This window comes from Rhinopithecus roxellana, chromosome 9 (assembly GCF_007565055.1).
Source record: "Rhinopithecus roxellana isolate Shanxi Qingling chromosome 9, ASM756505v1, whole genome shotgun sequence".
Lineage (NCBI taxonomy): Eukaryota > Metazoa > Chordata > Mammalia > Primates > Cercopithecidae > Rhinopithecus > Rhinopithecus roxellana.
In genome coordinates, this window is record NC_044557.1 from 133825858 (window position 1) to 133846939 (window position 21082).

General features: G+C 38.3%; 1 protein-coding gene across 17 annotated transcripts in view; it reads right to left on the minus strand.

Moving 5' to 3' along the window:
- CSPP1 (centrosome and spindle pole associated protein 1) overlaps positions 1-21082 on the minus strand; it is a 131894-nt gene that overhangs the window by 54586 nt on the left and 56226 nt on the right. For all 17 annotated transcript variants that reach the window (XR_004059278.1, XM_010371598.2, XM_030937824.1 and 14 more), the window contains 2 exons: positions 8051-8180; positions 2550-2697 (listed from right to left, as the gene is read on the minus strand). Coding sequence is in view for 16 of the 17 variants with exons in the window: in XM_010371598.2 (XP_010369900.1) it covers positions 2550-2697; positions 8051-8180 (278 nt within the window). In the remaining variant the exon portion in view is untranslated. The remainder of the gene's footprint in view (positions 1-2549; positions 2698-8050; positions 8181-21082) is intronic.

A 21082-nucleotide genomic window follows, 5' to 3' on the forward strand; every position in this document is an offset into this window, starting at 1 on the left:
TTGTTTGAACTAGAAATAATCTTAGAGGTAAGATTTTAGAAAACTGCTCTATCCCAATGTTTTCCAATGTTTCACTCAGTTAAGCACATTTTTCATGGTAACTAGTATATTTCTATCAATTTACAATTTAAATTTACTGTAGCAAAGATTGCCCATATGGCTATTAATCCCATGCCCTTCTCCTGAGCATAAAGAAAGTTACATTTCCCAGCCTCCCAAGCCATTAGGTTAGACCCTATAACTAGGTCTGAACAATGGAATGAAGGCAAAAGTGATCTTCCTCCACATCCAGGCCAGGCCCCAACAAAATCCTCAATTTGTCCCTGGACAAGAAGAAAAGGATTCTAAAATGAAGGAATGAAACAATGGATCCCTGAGTCACTTCTTGGAGGAGAACCACCCAAACAGCATCAGAGTGGGACAAAAATGGATGCCTAACAAGAGATGCCTTAAGCTTCTAAGAATTTGGGTTTATTACAGCACTTTCCATTAAATGCCTGGACTAATACCTTCACTTTAATACCTGTAGTTTAAAAGAAAATATTATAGCACTATTCATAAAAGGAAAACTTGTGTTTTTCTAATATATTTTCAAGTAAACACTTATCTATTAAAATAAGAAATGTTAGCTAGGCATCATCTAAAATCATTTCATCGATAAAGAAAGTAGTAAGAATTCTACTCTTTCAAAACTGTGAGAAAATTATTCATGAGGTGAAGATAGGAAAGGAACAAATCTTTTGGGAAGAAAAAAAAGACCTATTAAAATTAAAGTAGGCCGGGCATGGTGGTTCACACCTGTATTCCCAGCACTTTGGGAGGCTGAGGTGGGTGGAACACCTGAGGTCAGGAGTTTGAGACCAGCCTGACCAACATGGTGAAACCCCATCTCTAATAAAAACACAAAAATTAGCCGGGCATGATGATGCATGCCTATAAATCCCAGTTACTTGGGAGGTTGAAGCAGGAGAATTGCTTCAACGTGGGAGGCAGAGGTTGCAGTGAGCCAAGATGGTGCCACTGCATTCCAGCCTGGGTGACAGAGTGAAACTGTGTCTCAAAAAAATTAATTAATTAAATTAAAGTAAATTAAAGTGGGCCTCAAATATATCTTTTTTTTTTTTTTTTTTTGAGACGGAGTCTCGCTCTGTCGCCCAGGCTGGAGTGCAGTGGCCAGATCTCAGCTCACTGCAAGCTCCGCCTCCTGGGTTCCCGCCATTCTCCTATCTCAGCCTCCCGAGTAGCTGGGACTACAGGTGCCCGCCACCTCACCCGGCTAGATTTTTGTATTTTTTAATAGAGACGGGGTTTCACCGTGTTAGCCAGGATGGTCTCGATCTCCTGACCTCGTGATCCGCCCATCTCTGCCTCCCAAAGTGCTGGGATTACAGGCTTGAGCTACCGTGCCCGGCCCAAATATATCTTTTTAAAATAACAAAGAAGCAAAGGCATAATACATAAGAATTCTAACTCAACATCCAATCTTTCGATTCTATCACTCATCTATTCCTACAATATATAATACCTAAAGAACATGAAATGTGTATCTTTGATCTACTTTTATTCTGCTTAACTAAACATTAAACAGAGACCATCCTAATATATACAATAGCCCTTTGTAACTGCGGGTTCCACATCTGTGGATTCAATCAACCACAATTCAAAAACATTAAAAAACAAAAAAATGGAGGCTTGCATCTGTGCTCAACATGTAAAAAGTCTTTTTTTCTTGTCATTATTCTCTAATACAAGATCACAACTATTCACATAGCATTTTCACTGTATTAGGTATTACAAGTAATCTAGAGATGATTTAAAGTATACAGGAGGATATGTGTAGGTTATATGTGAATGCTTTACCAATCTTATATCAGGAACTTGAGCATCTATGGATTTGGGTATTCACAGGAGATCCTGGAACCAATGTTCCACGGTTACCAACAGACAACTATATATAACAAGTTGTATAAAGCCACGCTTTCGAAGTATTTGTTGTGTGATTACTAGATCAAACATTTTTGAGAGTACATAATTGAAAGATAAATCAACAAATTATGAAACCTGCTAGAAAGTTTCTATGATCATGTCTTTTTTCTTCTCAAAGGAATTCTTGCAATGAGCAGGTATATTGCATATATAAATTAAACACAAAATCCCCTCCCAAAACTGTTTCAGATCCTTTATTTCTAAGACATCTTACTAGTTTTTAACTTGTAATATGGGTTTTATCAGTTTTTACGAGGAAACAAAATATTCTAAGTACCGGTTTCAGTAAAAACTTATCAACTAACATGAGCTTTTCTCTGCAGCTGAGTTATCAACATCAGAGGATGAAATATTTACAATAAAAACAAATGAATAGTATTCTGAGAAGAAATGCTTTCTAGCCTCTGTTATTATATTTATTCTCAAAATACCTCATATGCATTAAGTTACATACATACCTTGCTATAGAGGCTATGATTCCTACTTTTTTCTACTCCCTAGTCTTTTAAAAAGTTAAAAATAATTTAGCTTATTTTAAAAACAAGTCAGTGGAAATAACATACTTATCAGATTTCCTTTTGCATCCCTGAGAGGAGCACCACCTCCACCTTTTCCCCAGGGATTGTATGTTCTCATTTCAGCTTCTAATTTAGCTTCATATTCTTCTTTTTCTTCACGTTCTTTCTTCCTTCTTTCTTCTCTTTCCCGAATCTTGACAACATGAAATATATTTAAAATAAACACTGACAAATATTCCAATACAAGAAGTTAGTAATACCAGATGTTTTTTTTTTTTTCAGTATACTCCCCTACAAAGGTTAAAATCACAAATACGTAATACTCAATGTAAAAATACTTTAGGCCAGGTGTGGTGGCTCATGCCTATGGTGGTCAAGGTGGGCAGATCATGTAAGGTCAAGAGTTCAAGACCAGCCTGGCCAACATGGCAAAACCCTGTCTCTACCAAAAATACAAAAATTAGCCGAGTGTGGTTGCGCACATCTGTAATCCCAGTTACTTGCATGGCTGAGCAACAAGAATTGCTTGAACCCAGGAGGTGGAGTTTGTAGTGAGCCGAGATTGTGCCCCTGCACTTCAGCTTGGGCAACATTATGCAAGACACTGTCTCTAAATAAATAAATAACATTAAAAATAAAAATAATTCAATGGCTAGAATACATAGCCCCTGTTCCTCTATATACACCAAATGACTTTCTAGCCTCTAAGGCTATTTCAGACTCAACCAACTCCTCCTTCCCTCCCCCAGTGTCTACCTGAGCCATTCCCTCTCTAACCCTGACAGTTCCATGGGACCATCAGATCTCCCTATGTTCCTTTTTCATCTATCCTTTCAAGGGGAATGCCCTGCCACAAAGTCTACCCTCAACCTTACCAGACCTACTTTCCCTAGGCAAACTCTATTCCCAAAATTCTGAGGTTGGAGGATCAACGCTCTCTGGGGAATGCTTGGCAACTTTAAATACAGGCATACCTCATTTTATTGTGCTGTACTTTATTGTGCTTTGCAGACATCGCATTTTTTTCTTTTTTTTTTTGAGACGGGAGTCTCGCTCTGTCACCCAGGCTGGAGTGCAGTGGCACGATCTCGGCTCACTGCAAGCTCTGCTTCCCGGGTTCACGTCACTGTCCTGCCCCAGCCTCTGGAGTAGCTGGGACTACAGGAGCCCCCTACCATGCCCAGCTATTTTTTATATTTTTAGTAGAGACAGGGTTTCACTGTGTTAGCCAGGATGGTCTTGATCTCCTGACCTCGTGATCCACCCACCTCGGCCTCCCAAAGTGCTGGGATTACAGGCGTGAGCCACCACGCCCAGCTACAGACATTGCATATTTTACAAATTGAAGGTTTATGGCAACCCTGCACTGAGGAGGTCTATCAGTAACATTTTTCCAACAGCACGGGCTAACTTCATGTCTCTGTGTCACATTTTAGTAATTTTCACAATATTTCAAACTTTTAAAATTATTATTATATCTGTTATGGTGATCTGTGATTGGTGATCTTTACTGTTACTATTTTAATTGTTTTGGGGCGCCATGAATCACACACACATAAGATGGCAAATTTAATGGATAAATGTCATATGTATTCTGACTATTCTACCAATCAGCCATTTCCCAGTCTCTTTCCCTCTCCTTGGGTCTCTCTTTTCCCTGACAGAATACTAAAATTAGGCCAATTAATAACCCTACAATGGCATGTAAGTGTTTGAGTGAATGAAAGAGTCACACCTCTCACTTTAAATCAAAAGTGAGAAATGACTAAGCTTAGTGGGAAAGGCTTGTCGAACGCATAGATAGGCTGAAAGCTAGGCCTCTTATGCTAAATAAATACTTTGGCCAGTTGTAAATGCACAGGAAGAATTCTTGAAGAAAATTAAAAGTGCTACTCCAGTAAACACATGAATGATAAGAAAGTGAAACAGCCTTATTGCTGTTATAGAGAAAGTTTTAGTGGTCTAAATAGAAGATCAAACCAGCCCAGCATTTCCTTAAGCCAAAGCCTAAACAAGAGCAAGGCCCTAACTTTCTTCAATTCTATGAAGGCTGAGAGAAGTGAGGAAGCTGCAGAAGAAAACTTGCAAGTTAGCAGAGGTTGGTTCATGAAGTTGGGGGAAAGCTGCCATCTCTATAACATAAAAGTACAACATGGGCCGGGCTCACACTTGTAATCCCAAAACTTTGGGAGGCCGAGGTAGGCAGATCACCTGAGATCAGGAGTTAGAGACCACCCTGACCAACATAGCAAAACTCCACCTCTACTAAAAAATACAAAAAAAAAAGAAAAGAAAAGAAAAGAAAAGAAAAGAAAAAAAAAAAAATTAGCTGGGCGTGATTGCGGGTGCCTGCAGTCCCAGCTACTCGTGAGGCCCTCGAGGTTGCAGTGAGCCAAGATCATGCCACTGTACTCCACCCTAGGCTGGGCGACAGAGTGCGACTTTGTCTCAAAATAAAAATAAAAATAAAAAAGTACAACATGAGGCAGCAAGTGCTGATGGAGAAGCTGCAGCAAGTTACCCAGAAAGTCTAGCTCAGATAACTGATGAAGGTGGTTCCACTAAACAACAGATATCCAATGGAGACAAAACAGCCTTGTATTAAAAGAAGACTTTCATAGCTAGTAAAGAGAAGTCAATGTCTAGGTTCAAGCTTCAAAGGACAGGCTGACTCCCTCATTAAAAGCTAATGCAGCTGGTGACTTTAAGTTGAAGCCAATGCTAATATACCATTCTGAAAACCTTAGGGCCCTTAAGAATGATGTTAAATCAGCCAGGCACAGTGGCTCACGCCTGTAATCCCAGCACTCTGGGAGGCCGAGGCAGGTGGATAACGAGGTCAGGAGATGGAGACCATCCTGGCTAACACGGTGAAACCCTGTCTCTACTAAAAATACAAAAAAAAAAATTATCCGGGTGTGGTGGCGGACGCCTATAGTCCCAGCTACTCGGGAGGCTGAGGCAGAAGAATGGTGTGAATCTGGGAGGCGGAGCTTGCAGTGAGCTGAGATCGCACCACTGCACTCCAGCCTGGGCGACAGTATGAGATTCCGTCTCAAAAAAAAAAAAAAAAAAAAAAGGATGATGCTAAATCTACTCTGCCTGTGCTCTAGAAAGGAAACAACAAAGCCTGGATTGCTGCACAACTGTTTCAATAATGGTTTACTGAGTATTTTAAGTCCACTGTCGATACTTACTACTTAAAAAAAAAAAAAAAGAGAGAGATTCCTTTCAAAATATTACTGCTCATTGACAATGCACCTGGTCAACCAAGAGCTAGATATACAATATGATTAACGTTGTTGTCATGCTTGCTAATACAATATCTATTCTGTAGCCCATTAACTCATGGAGTAATTTTGACACTGAATTCTTACTGTTCAGGAAATATGTTTCATAAAGCTATAGTTGCCACAGACAGTAATTCCTCTGATGGATCTGGGAAACCTAAACTGAAAGCCCTCTGGAGAGAATTTACCATTCCAGATGCCATCAAGAACATTTGTGAGTCATGGAAGGAAGTCAAAATATCAACAGTATCAGAAGTTTGAAAGAAGTTGACTCTAACCCTCATGGATGACTTTGAGGGATTCAATACTTCAGTGGTAGAAGTAACTGCAGATGTGGAAGAAATAGCAAGAGAACTGGAATTAGAAGTGAGGCACGGAAGACTTGAGAGAATTGCTGCAATCTCATGATGAAATGTCAATGGATGAGGAGTTGCTTCTTACGAATAAGCAAAGAAAGTGGTTTCTTGAGATGGAGTCTCCTCTTGGTGAAGATGTTGTGAACATTGTTGAGATGACAACGAAGATTTAGAACATTACATAAACTAAGTTGATAAAGCATCAGCAGGGTTTTGAGAGGACTCCAAACTTTGAAAGAAGGTCTACTGCAGATAAAATGGTATCAAACAGCATCATATCCTAGAGAAATCTTTTATGAATGGAGGAGTCAACTGATGCAGCAAATTTCACTGTTGTCTCATTTTAAGAAATTGCCACAGCCATCTAATCTTCAGCAACTGCCACCATGATCAGTCAGCAGCCATCAATATTGAGGCAACACTCTCCACCAGCAAAAGGATTATGACTTGCTAAATTTTTTTTAGCAATACAGTATTTTTAAATTAAGTTTACGTACCTTGTTTAAGACATGTTGCACCTTAACAGACCACAGTATAGTGTAAAGATTAACTCTACATGCACTGGGAAACCAAAAAATTCATGTGAATTATTTCATTGTGATATTTGCTTTATTGCAGTGGTGGTCTGGAACCAAACCTGCAATATTTCTGTGAAGCTGTATTAAGTAAAAATACAAACGCATTCTTATTATCACTAAGTATAAGCACAGGGTTGTTCTGTAGAGACATACGGATAGACAATAAACAAGTGTCTACATTTTGGAAAGTCACTTTTAAACTCATAACTATATGCACAGTAAATTTAAGCAACCTTTTGCTCCAGCACAGCCAAAGAAGTCATCACACACATCAAATAGACCTCTATCATTGAAAAATCTAGTTTTGTCATTGTTCTTAACATGCTCATTCAAAAACAGATTCTGAATTTAAAATTCAGTCTTTTATTTGTAGAATCCTAACATACAAAAATGTTGGTAATTCTGTAATTTAAAAAATCAAGAAAGTTGCCCATGTAAAAATTGAACAAAAGTACTTTTAAAAGAAATCCAAGTGGAATTCTATAGAAAAGTAACTAAGTTAGAGTCCCAGGGCCCTCTCAGAGGGTAAGGGAATTCCCACAAAGAACCATACACATTTGATAGTTACTCTTAAATTCTCTGCAAATATTACAAACTACAAAATAATCCATTATCCTCCTCTGTAAACATGAACTACTTCCTGTTTTCTCTATTTTGGTTTAGAGCCTCATTCTCCTAGGAATCGTCTTCAAACCCTCTGTTATTTCTCATTCCCTATACCTAAGTCCTGTCAATGAAACCTGAGAATTATCTCTTAGATGTCTTCCCCAACATCCCCATCTGGTTCAGGGCCTCATCACTTCCTTATTGGACTATCTACTAAATAATTTCCCTGCCACATCTCTTCCCAATTTTCCAAATCACAACCAATTATCTTCATAAAAGATAAATCTGCTCAAAGCAACCAATCCTTTCATACTTTTCTTGGCTTAAAATTTCCTTCCTTCAGCTGCCCATAACCAGATGAAACTGAAAACTCCTTATTAGCTAGTCCTTCATAATCTACTAGAACAATCTAACCCTCCAGCCCCTTCTTCCAGACCAATTCCATTCTTTGTATACACCAGCAACTTCTAACGTATTCATTGCGCAACATGCAGCTCAAATATCAACCACTGTGTGAAGTTCTCCCAAGTGCCCCAGGCAATTATTTTCCCTATCCTATGCTTCCAAGAGCATTTTACTGTATCCACTTCAAAACTCAGCATTTTGAGCTATAATTAACTGTTTTTTTTCCCCTCCCCTGCCACACTCTGAGCTCTAAGGGACCACCATGCATACACTTAAGATGTTCAACAGTAAATGAGTAAATGAATCAATACCTGCTGCTGCAAAGCCTCTTGGTAAGACTGAAGTGACTGTTTGGAAGGTTTCGGCTTATCTTCAAAAATCAATCCTGAATTTATCACTTCATCACTTGTAATCTTCAGTTCATTCTGTCCAACCGTATTCCTACATCAAATACACAATAAATAATTTAAATCCATCGATGTCAAAGCAAGAAGAAAATACAACAGTTTTTTGAAATAGCATGGCATATAAATACATTTAAAAATACAGAAGGATATTTCTCTGTAGGCCAAAGAGGAATCCTTAAGTAAGTGGCCATTTCTTTAGCTCCTTCCTGCCTTTGTTTTGACAATCCTTGCAACTTTCAAATTTACTCCATCTATTTCTTAACCTAAGTAATAGTTACACAGGAGTGAAAAAGGTTTGTGGTAATTCATTGAACAGTACACATGTGACTTAGGCAGTTTCCTGAACATACAGAAATAATAACACAGCCAAAGTCCCTCAAGTAACACAATAACTAATGATTTATTTTTAAATGATTTACTAATAAAATTACTTCTTAGCTATTTCAAGAATAAAACAATGTAATTACAGGAAAAAGTCTGTCTCAAATAAAATTAAAATTTTTGAAAAACTCACAAGGAAACATAAAAGAAAAAATTTTAAACATATTGTTGTTATATAAATCACAAGCAATAAAGCGCTGTTTTTTTGTTTTTTTTTTGAGACAGGGTCCTACTTCGTCACCCAGGCTGTAGTGCAGTGGCGCCATCATAGCTCACTGCAGCCTTGATCTCCTGGAATCAAGTGATCCTTCCACCTCAGCCTTTCAAGTAGCTGGGGGTATAGGTGCACGTCACCACACCTGGCTCACTTTTTTTAGAGACGAAGTCTTTCTACATTGCCCGGGGTGGTCTTGAACTCCTAAGCTCAAGTGATCTTCCTGCCTTAGCCTCCCAAAGTGCTGGGATTACAGGCGTGAGTCACTGCACCCAGCCAACATAACACGTTTAAGTACAGGAATATACTGACTTTGAAGGCAGTAAAACATTTTAGAAATCTACATTATAAAAGATAAATTCAAATACTGATTTTATAATTTTTTGTTTTGTTTTGAGACGGAGTTTCACTCTTGTCGCCCAGGCTGGAGAGCGATGGTGCCATCTCCGTTCACTGCAACATCCGCCTCCCGGGTTCAAGCAATTCTCCTGCCTCAGCCTCCAGAGTAGCTGGTACTACAAGCGCCCGCCACCACACCCGGCTAATTTTCGTATTTTTAGTAGAGACGGGGTTTCACCATGTTGGCCAGGCTGGTCTTGAACTGCTGGCCTCAAGTGATCCACCCGCCTCGGCCTCCCAAAGTGCTGGATTATAAGCATTAGCCATCGCGCCCAGGCTGATTTTAAAATTTTAAAAAAGCTTTCTCTTCTCCAAAAATATCACTGCTTTAAAAAATGAGTTCCATTGTGTATTTACCTTTTCTAACTTACTTACAATCTTTTATTAAGATAAACAAGTATATATGTGTATACTGTCACATTGGATTATGAGTGGGTAAAAGGGAAGATGAGGTAAACTAGATCAAATAGTTCCTGACTTTTTATTTTTTCAGAGCAAGGGGGTTCTTTTTGTGTAAATGAATAAAGAAGGTTGAGAGGGTCTATGTGGGTAAACTCATTCTCTCAAAATATACTGTTTATAAATTATATGGTGGACTGGTTCTCTCAGTATCTATTTCACTCATGATCCCTCCTGTCTATATCGCCCACATACTCACAGACCCCAATTCTTAACCTTTATCTATCAACTCCTCCCTGACTCCCCCAAAAAGGGGGTTTAAGGATTTATGTAGTCAGATCAGGATGAAAGGAAGGAAATGATTAGGGTATTAAGTACAGTCATCCCTTGGTATATCTGAGGGACTGTTTCCAGGACTCTCTGCCTACACCAAAATCAGAGTATACTCAAGTCCCAAAGTGAGCCCTATGGAACTCCCACATAAGAAAAGTAGGCCCTCCACATACATGGATTTCACATCTCACTTTATTGTACTTTCTATTGCAGTTGGTTGAAAAAAATCCACATGTAGGTGGACTCATACAGTTTAAACCTGTGTTACTGAGGGTCAACTGTGTACAATTAAATGATTTTTAATAAATTCATAGAGTTGTGCAACCATCACCATAATCCAGTTTTAGAACATTTTTATAACCCAAAAATATCCTTCATACCCATATGCAATCAACCCCTACTCAACCCCCAACCCCAGGTAATTAATTAAGTAGTCTGCTTTCTGTCTCTAGAGATTTGCACTTCCTGGACATTTTATATAAATGGGACCACTATAGTATACATGTATAGATTTATTTATCATAACATTTATAAGGTTCATCCATATTATATCAGTAGTTCATTACTTTTTATTGCTGAATAGTACTTCATTGCATGAATATAACACATTTTGTTTATCCATTCACTCACTGATGGACACTTGAATTGTTTCCACTTTTTGACTATTATCAGTAATGCAGCTATAAACATTCACATCCAAGTCTTTGTATCTACATGTATTTTTATTTCTTTTGATTACATGACTAGGAATGGAATCGCAGTGTCATATTCTTTTTAAGGAACTTCCATTTCCTGCAACTGCTTTTGATATATTGATTTTGTAATCAGTAATTCTGTGAAAACTTTCATATTAATTCCAGTATTAACCATATATTCTTTTGCAAATAACATCAGTTTTCTCTCTTCCTTTCTAATCCTTGTACCTATCTTCCTTCCTTTCTTTCTCTTATTTTTGGCCTTGCTGAAATTATTAAGCCCTGTGAAAGGAAGCAATGATAGAATCTCAAAAGGAATGTTTTAAATCTATCACCATTAAATAAAATACATGATGTAAGTTTTTCATGTTTATAGGCTCCCCTCTAACCTATTTTATTACATTTTTAATCACTAATGAAATTATTTTAATGGTTTTTCTTTGTCTATTGGGATATCATATAGCCTTCTTCTTTATTCTGTTAACATGGCAGGTTACAGTAGTTGATTTTATCTAACACCAATTAGCTCCTAGTATTCAGACACTGTCCTAAACACTTCACATATTTTAACCATTCAATCATCAGAAAAACCCTGTGAGGTGATACCATTATTACCCCAATTAAAAGACAAGGAATAGAAGTAAGAAATATACCTCAAGCTAATGAATGGTAAAAGTAGGATTCAAACCAAGGCAATCAGGCTACGAAGTCTAGGCTCTTAACTGATACACTCTACTACATTTAATCATCCTATATTCGAGAGTAACTCTAATTCAAGATCAATAATCCTTTCTCTATACTTGGAGGTTCAGTTTTCGGATTCTTGTATCTGTGCTAATGAGTGTAACTAGTTTGTAATTTTCCATTTCATACTGGTCTTATTAGGTGTTAAGTAACAAGATTAGGAAATCTCATAATAGTAACTGGAGAGTATTCCTTCATTCCACACTCTGTATTAGTCTGTATAAGACTGAATCCTGCCAAGCAGGTTTTTTTTTTTTTTGGATGGCGTCTCGCTCTAGTCACCCAGGCTGGAGTGCAGAGGCGTGATCTTGGCTCACTGAAACCTCCGCCTTTCAGGTTCAAGTGATTCTCCTGTCTCAGTCTCCCGAGTAGCTGGAACTACAGGCATGTGCCACCACGCCCAGTTAATCTGAGATGGGGTTTCACCATGCTGACCAGGCTGGTTTTGAACTCCTGACCTCAGGTGATCCACCCACCTTGGCCTCCCAAAGTGCTGGGATTACAAACATGAGCCACTGCACCCGGCCAACAAATTCTTAACTTATTCCATCACCAAAGTTGAAAAAGATCAGACAGTTAATAAAACAAACAATTTCCTAATTCTATTCTGGTTCTTCTTTTTTGAATTTTTTCCTCTATTACTCTAGTAAGTTGTACCTTTTGTTCCTATACTTTTAGTGGCTACCCTAGAAATATAATAACACACCCATCCTTATGAAAGACTAAAGCTAATCAAAATCTTTACTATCCTCTCAAATGATACAAAAACTAAAGCGTGGTAAATTAATGAAGTCAATGGAAAGTAGATGGATTGTGTGTACATCAAAATAGCTCACAGAGTCACAGGTTCCTTCCACCTCTCATGCTAAAATGCTTGGAAACAAACAGATATTTGAAAGTCATTGGTTTGTAAGATAATTCAGCTGGTCACTCAGTTATCTAACTTTTATAACAAGTTTACACTTTTTAATGTGGCCTTCAGAAAAATTTAACAGAAAAGAACTTATAAACAACTATACTGAGGATGGGAATTAGGATTAACTATAAATGGGCATGAGGGATCTTATTGGAAGGATGAAAATGTTATAAAACTTTTCATATAGAAGTTTTTTTATAGAAAGCACTTCTAGAATGGCAGAGTAAGAACTTTAAGAAAACCTGCTACTCCATTAAAGCAATGAGAACACAAGTCAAAATTGTCAAAACCAACTTTTTAATAATTCTGGTGCCATGTACTGAATTGTGTTCTTATATCAAAGCCCTGCATACTATTCTGATGGTATTTGGAGCTGGGGACTATGAGAGGTAATTAGGTTTAGATGAGATTAAGAGGGTACAGTCCTCGTGACAAGATTAAGTGTACTTAAGAAAAAATGGGGGCCGGGCGCAGTGGCTCAAGCCTGTAATCCCAGCACTTTGGGAGGCCGAGACGGGCGGATTACGAGGTCAGAAGATCGAGACCATCCTGGCTAACACGGTGAAACCCCGTCTCTACTAAAAAATACAAAAAACTAGCCGGGCGAGGCGGCGGGCGCCTGTAGTCCCAGCTACTTGGGAGGCTGAGGCAGGAGAATGGCGTAAACCTGGGAGGCGGAGCTTGCAGTGAGCTGAGATCGCGCCACTGCACTCCAGCCTGGGCGACAGAGCGAGACTCCGTCTCAAAAAAAAAAAAAAAAAAGAAAAAGAAAAAATGGGGAGGGGTGAAATGGAGTGGAGGAAAGACCAGAGACCTTGCTCTCTCTACCATGTGAGGATACAATGACAAAGTCAGGAAAAGGGCCCTCACCAGGCACCAAATCTGCTGACACCTTTATCCTGGACTTCTATGTCTCCAAAACCAAGAAAAAATGTCTGTTGTTTAAGCCACCCAGTCTATGATATTTTGTTATAGCAGCCTGAGCTAAGTAATTTGGAAATTCATGGAAGGCTAGGAACAATCCAAGGAGAGTTTTTGTTTTTATGTTAAGGTTGATTTTCAGTAAGAAAAATAAACTTTGTGGCATTTGAACTTGCCCTTTACCTTTCAATTTCTCCTTAGTTCTATCATAAACTTAAAATCTAAATGCTGCCCAAAGACAGTTGCTGTGAAAACCAGTAATCTAGTATGCACTGGACAGGTAGAATAGGTCTGGAATTCCCCAAAAATCCAATCTCTAGAAAAATCTCACTTTTGACCTGTCTGGCAGCTCCCAGGAAAAGCCCTATTCACAGGGTCTATCTTTATTTTTACCAGACTCAGAGCTCTCTATCCTGGGGTTTTGTATAAAACAATCAGCAGTAATTACTTAACATCATAGCTATCTAAAATAGTGATACCAGCCAGAGCAAGCAAAAAGCTGAACAATAAAATTAAAAGAAAAATCTGGGAAATAACATGCCCATGGGGCCTTAAAAAACTCCAACACATTCCTGAGAATTTAGAAACCCATATGCATGTGCAATTATATGGATGCCTGAAGAAGCTCTGAGAACACCTCTCATTTCTGGCTGGCATTGAAGCCCTGTGCAAGTGGGATGTGAAAGCTAAAAGCATGTCCCAGCACATGCACACAGAACCAGCTGGCATAGGCTGGGAGGTTTATTGGGTCAATGCTTTTAAAGAAATCTCAGTCTAATCATGAACTATTAAGCTATCCTAACAGAGACTTCAGTGGTCACATATGACAAAGAATACACACTTTACAAAGGGCACTTAGAAAACAGCAACAACAACAAACCACAAGGAGGAGAATCTAATTTCCACAGTTGCCACACTATGTTTCCTAAATGTTCAGTTTTCACAAAAAAAATTATGACACTTGCAAAGAAACAGAGAATTCTAAGCCATACATACAGTGAAAAAAGAAGTCAAGAGAAAATTTCACAGGAATACCATGCCTTGTATTTAATCAACAAAGATTTTTATTCAGTTACTAGAAATATGTTGAAAGAACTAAAAAAAAATGTCTAAAGAAATAAAGTGGCTGGGCACAGTGGCTCACGCCTGTAATCCCAGCACTTTGAGAGGCCGAGGTGGGCAGATCACCTGAGGTCAGGAGTTGGAGACCAGCCTGACCAACATAGTGAAACCCTGTCTCTAGTAAAAATACAAAATTAGCCAGGCCTGGTGGCGCATACCTGTAATCCCAGCTACTCGGGAGGCTGAGGCAGGACAATCACTTGAACCTGGGAGGCAGAGGTTGCAGGGAGCCAAGATTGCACCACTGCACTCCAGCCTGGGCAACAAGAGTGAAACTCTGTCTCAAAAAAAGAATTAAATTTCTCAGGTTTGTCAAAGATCAGATGGCTGTAGATGTGTGGTATTATTTCTGAGGACTCTTACAGCCATCTGATCTTTGACAAACCTGAGAGAAACAAGAAATGGGGAAAGGATTCCCTATTTAATAAATGGTGCTGGGAAAATTGGCTAGCCATAAGTAGAAAGCTGAAACTGGATCCTTTCCTTACTCCTTATACGAAGATTAATTCAAGATGGATTAGAGACTTAAATGTTAGACCTAATACCATAAAAACCCTAGAAGAAAACCTAGGTAATACCATTCAGGACATAGGCATGGGCAAGGACTTCATGTCTAAAACACCAAAAGCAACAGCAGCAAAAGCCAAAATTGACAAATGGGATCTAATTAAACTAAAGAGCTTCTGCACAGCAAAAGAAACTACCATCAGAGTGAACAGGCAACCTACAGAATAGGAGAAAATTTTTGCAATCTACTCATCTGACAAAGGGCTAATATCCAGAATCTACAAAGAACTCAAATAAATATACAAGAAAAAAACAACCCCATCAAAAAGTGGGCAAAGGATATGAACAGACATTTCTCAAAAGAAGACATTCATACAGCCAACAGACACATGAAAAAATGCTCATCATCACTCGCCATCAGAGAAATGCAAATCAAAACCACAATGAGATACCATCTCACACCAGTTAGAATGGCAATCATTAAAAAGTCAGGAAACAACAGGTGTTGGAGAGGATGTGGAGAAATAGGAACACTTTTACACTGTTGGTGGGATTGTAAACTAGTTCAACCAAAACAGTATGGCAATTCCTCAAGGATCTAGAACTAGATGTACCATATGACCCAGCCATCCCACTACTGGGTATATACCCAAAAGATTATAAATCATGCTGCTATAAAGACACATGCATACGTATGTTTATTGCAGCACTATTCACAATAGCAAAGACTTGGAATCAACCCAAATGTCCATCTGTGACAGACTGGATTAAGAAAATGTGGCACATATACACCATGGAATACTGTGCAGCCGTAAAAAAGGATGAGTTTGCATCCTTTGTAGGGACATGGATGCAGCTGGAAACCATCATTCTTAGCAAACTATCACAAGAAGAGAAAACCAAACACCGCATGTTCTCACTCATAGGTGGGAATTGAACAATGAGATCACTTGGACTCGGGAAGGGGAACATCACACACCGGGGCCTATCATGGGGAAGGGGGACGGGGGAGGGATTGCATTGGGAGTTATACCTGATATAAATGATGAATTGATGGGTGCTGACGAGTTGATGGGTGCAGCACACCAACATGGCACAAGTATACATATGTAACAAACCTGCACGTTATGCACATGTACCCTAGAACTTAAAGTATAATAAAAAAAAAAAAGAATTAAATTGTGAAAACAATGTTTACCAAATAAAATTAACAACAAAGAGACAGAAATTACTTGTAAAAGAACCAAATAAAAATGATAGAGCTGAAAAATATAACTGTAAAGAAAAGGGAGCCAAGAGCACATCTGAGCAGGCAGAAGAAACAATCAGTGAACCTGAAGACAGGTCAATTGAGATTACCCAGGCTAGAACAGAAAGAAAAAGACTGAAGAAAAATGAACGAAGCTTCGGATATTCTGTGACACACAATCATGTGTACCAATGGGGGTCTCAGGAAGAGAAGACACAGAGAAAGGGACACAAAGAATGTTGGAAAAAATAATGGGCAAAAATATCCCAAATTTGATGAAAAATATTATCTACAGATCCAATAAGCTCATCAAACTCCAAGTAAGAAAAACTCAAAGGGATCCACACCTATACAGTCAAACAGTTGAAAGATAAAGACAAAGAGAAATCCTGAAAGCAAGAGCATAACCATTCATCACATACAAGGAATCCTCAGTAAGATTAGCAGCTTATCAGAAACCATAAAGGCTAGGGGATGCCATATTGTGTTAAAAGATAAAGAATGCCAACCAATACAATTCCATACCATCAAAATTATCCTTCAAAAATGAAAGCTAAATTAAGATATTATTAAATACAATTCAGAGAAGTCATCACTAAGAAACCTGTTCTATAAGAAACACTGAAGGGAGTCCTTCAGCTTGAAATGAAAGAACACTTGACAGCAATTGAAGTAAGCACAAACAAAGAACGCCAGTAAAGACAATTACATAGGCAAATATAAAAGATATTACAAATGTAAAGACGTGTGTAACTTTATTCTTCTCTATTTGATTTAAAAGATAACTACAGATGGGCACAATGGCTCACATCTATAATCCTAGCACTTTGGGAGACGAAGTGGTTTGAGCCAGGAGTTCATGACCAGCCTGGGATACATAGAGAGATGCCTGTCTCTAGAAAAAACTTAAAAAATAAAAAATTAGCTAGGCGTAGTGGGAGTAGAAGCTACTTGGGAGCCTAAGGTGGGAGGATCCCTTGAACCCAGGAGTTTGACGCTGCAGTGAGCTACGATCATGCCACTGCACTCCAGCCTGGGTGATACAGCGAGATCCTATCTCCAAAACAAAACAAAACAAATTTTTTTTTTTTTTAATTAGCTGGGCATTGGTGTTATACACCTGTAGTCCCAGCTATTGAGGAGGTTAAGGTGGGAAGATTGTTTGAGTCCAGGAGTTCGAGGCTACAGTGAGCTATGATCATGCCACTGCACTCCGGCCTGTGCAACAGTGAGACCCTGTCTCAAAAAATAAATTAATAAATAAATAAAAGACAATTGCATAAGGCAATAATTATAAAAACTGTGTTGAGAGACTTAAATGTATAATAGTGTGATTTGTATGACAACAACAGCATCAAGTAGAGAAAAGGAATGACCTTATATTAGAGAAAAGGTTTGTGTACCATTGAAATTAAGTTGCCCTTAATCTAAACTCATTTATTTTAAATTAAGATATTAATTTTAATCTGTAGGGAAACCACAAAAAAACTCAAAATTATGCAAAAAACAACAACAACAAAAATCAAAACTGAATGTTATTAAATATTTAACATAAAAGAAACTAATAGGCCAGGCGCAGTGGCTTATGCCTATAATCCCATCACTTTCGGAGGCCAAGGCGGGCGGATCATGAGGTCAGGAGATCAAGACCACCCTGGCTAACATGGTGAAACCCCGTCTCTACTAAAAATACAAAAACAAAATTAGCCAGGCGTGGCGGCAGGCACTTGAAGTCCCAGCTACTCGGGAGGCTGAAGCGGGAAAATAGCATGAACCCGGGAGGTGGGGCTTGCAGTGAGCCGAGAATGCACCACTGCACTCCAGCCCGAGCAACAGCGAGACTCCATCTAAAAAAAAAAAAAAGAAAAGAGGTTGGCCACGGTGGCTCATGCCTGTAATCCCAGCACTTTGTGAGGCTGGGATCACTTGAGCCAGAAGTTTGAGACCAGACTAGGAAACATGGCAAAATCCCATCTCTACAAAATATACAAATATTTAGCCAGGCGTAGTGGCATGTGCCTGTAGTTCCAGCTCCTTGGGAGGTTGGAGTGGAAGGATTGCTTGAGCCCAGGAGTTTGAGGTTGTAGTAAGCTGTGTGATCACACCACTGCACTCCAGCCTGGACGAGAGAATGAGACCCTGTCTCTAAGGAAAAAAAAAAAAAAGGGAAGAAGAAAAAGAAGGTAATAAAGGAGGATTAAAGGAACAAAAAGACATAAGACATACAGAAAAAAATTGCAAAATGGCAAACATAAAAACCAGGAAGTAACTGCATTCTGTCTATATAGAGACATCTGTATAGATTCAAAGACACAAATAAATTGAGGGTAAATATGAAAAATCATACACCATGCAAACAGTACTAAAAGAGAACCAGAAAAACAACATTTATATTAGAACTAAAAACACTTTATGACAAAAAAAAAAAAATTAGCAGAGACACAGAAGACTCTCTGATACTAATAAAACGGTCAAATCTTCAGTAAGACACAATTATAAACATATGCATATAAAGAGAGACCTAAGAAATGAAACAAAAACTGACAGAATTGAAGAGAAAAACAGACAAGTCAAGAATAATAGTTGGAGTTCGGGTGTGGTGGCTCATGGCTGTATTCCTCGTACTTTTGGAGGCTGAGGCAAGAGGATCGCTTGAGGCCAGGCATTCAAGATCACACTGGGCAACACAGGGAGACCCTGTTTCCACAAAAAATAAACAAATCAGTCAGGTGCAGTGGCACACGGCTGTAGTCCTAGCTGCTCAGGAGGCTGGGGTAGGAGGATTGCTTGAGCCCAGGAGGTTGAGGCTACAGCAAACTATGGTCTCACAACTGTATTCCAGCTTGGGCAACAGAGCAAGACTGTATATCAGAATACACACACACACACACACACACAGCAAGACTGTATATTAGAACATACACACACACAAAGTAACGATTGGAGATTAAATACTTCACTTTTAATAACAGAACAACCACACAGAAGATCAACAAGGAAATACAGGAAATAACAGTATAAACCAACCAGATCTAAGAGACACTTACATAATAATACACTCACCAACAGGATAATACACATTCTTCTCAAGTGCATGTGGAACATTCTCCAGGACAGACTACGTTAGGTCTTAAAATAAGCCTCAATAAATTAAAAAGGACTGAATGAAATCATACAAAGTTTGTTCTCCAACTGCAACGTAATTATATTAGACATGAGTAACAGAAGGGTATTTGGGAAATTCACAATTATGTGGAAATTAAACAACACATTTCAAAATAACCAACAGGTTGATGAAGAAATTTTTTTTAATTGGAAAATATTTTGAGAGTAATGAAAGTGAAAAGACAACATATCAAAACTTAAAGGACGTAGCTAAAACAGTACTAAGAGGAAAGCTTATAGTTGTTAAGTATATATACCAAACAAAGGGAAAGATACCAAATCAATAATCTAGATTTTCATCTCTAGAAACCAGAAAAATGAGAGCAAATGGAACCCAAAGCAAGCAGAAGGGAGGAAATTTAAAAGATTACAGCAGAAATCAATGAAATGGAAACTAGAATAACAACAGAAAAAAAAAAAAAAAAAATCAACCAAACCAACAGTTTGTTATTTGAAAAAACCAACAAGATTGACAAATGTTTAGCTACACTGAACAACAAGAAGGCTCTGCATCTTCTATTAAAATCAGGAATTCTATGATGGGAAGAATGAGATCAGAAAAATAAATACGTAAATATAAAAAATAAAATATAATCAGAAATTCACAAAGGGACATCACTATTAATCTTCTGAAAATAAGAAAGGACTGTAAGGGAATATTATCAACAATTATATGTCAACAAATTGGACAACCTAGATGAGATGGACATATTCCTAGAAATAAAAACCTATCAAGACTAAATCATGAAGAAAAAGAAACTCTGAATAGACCTATAACTAGTTACTAAAGAGACTGAATCTGTAATCAATAATCGCCCAACAAAGAAAAGCCCTGTACCTTATGGTTTCACTGGTGAATTCTATCAAACATTTAAAGAAGAACTAATATCAACCCTTCTCAAACTTTTTCAAAAAGTTCAAGAGGAGGGAACACTTCCTAATTCCTTCTATAAGCCCAGCATTATGTTTATACCAAAGCCAGAAAAAGACACCATAAGGAAACTACAACAAGATCACATATGAACACGGATGCAAAACTCCTTAACAAAATAGTAGCAAACCAAATCCAGCAGCATATTAAAATAATTATACACCATGACTAAGTGGAATTTATTCCTGGAAAACAAGGATGGTTATGGTTAAACATAAAAAAACAATCAATATACCACATTAAAAGAATAAAGGGGAAAAAATAACATGATCATCTCAATACAGAAAACCATGTGACAAAATTTAACACTTGAATCGTTAAAACTCAACAAACTAGGAACAGAATGAAATCACCTCAACATAATAAAAGCCATATATGAAAAACCCACAGCAAACATCATACACAACAGTGGAAGACTTTTCCTCTAAGATCGGGAACAAGGCAGGGATGCCCACTTTAGCCATTTCTATTAAACATAGTACTGGAATCTCTAGTCAGGATAATTAAGAAAATAATTAAGAAAGAAAAATAAGGGGCCAGACGTGGTGGCTCACACCTGTAATCCCAGGACTTTGGGAGGCTGAGGCGGGCGGATCACAAGGTCAGGAATTCAAGACCAGCCTGGCCAACATGGTGAAACCCCATCTCTACTAAAGATACAAAAAATTAGCCAGGCATAGTGGTGCATGCCTTTAACCCTAGTTACTCAGGAGGCTGAGCCAGGAGAATCACTTGAACCCAGGAGGCGGAGGTTGCAGTAAGCCAAGATCGCACCATTGCACTCCAGCCTGGGTAACGGGGTAAGATTCTGTCTCAAAAAATAAAAATAAAAATAAAAACTATCCAAATCAGAAAGAAAAAGTAAAATTATCTCTTCACAGATGTTATCATCTTATTTGCAGAAAATCCTAGATTCTACAACAAAACTATTAAAATAAATGAATTCAGTGAAGTAACAGG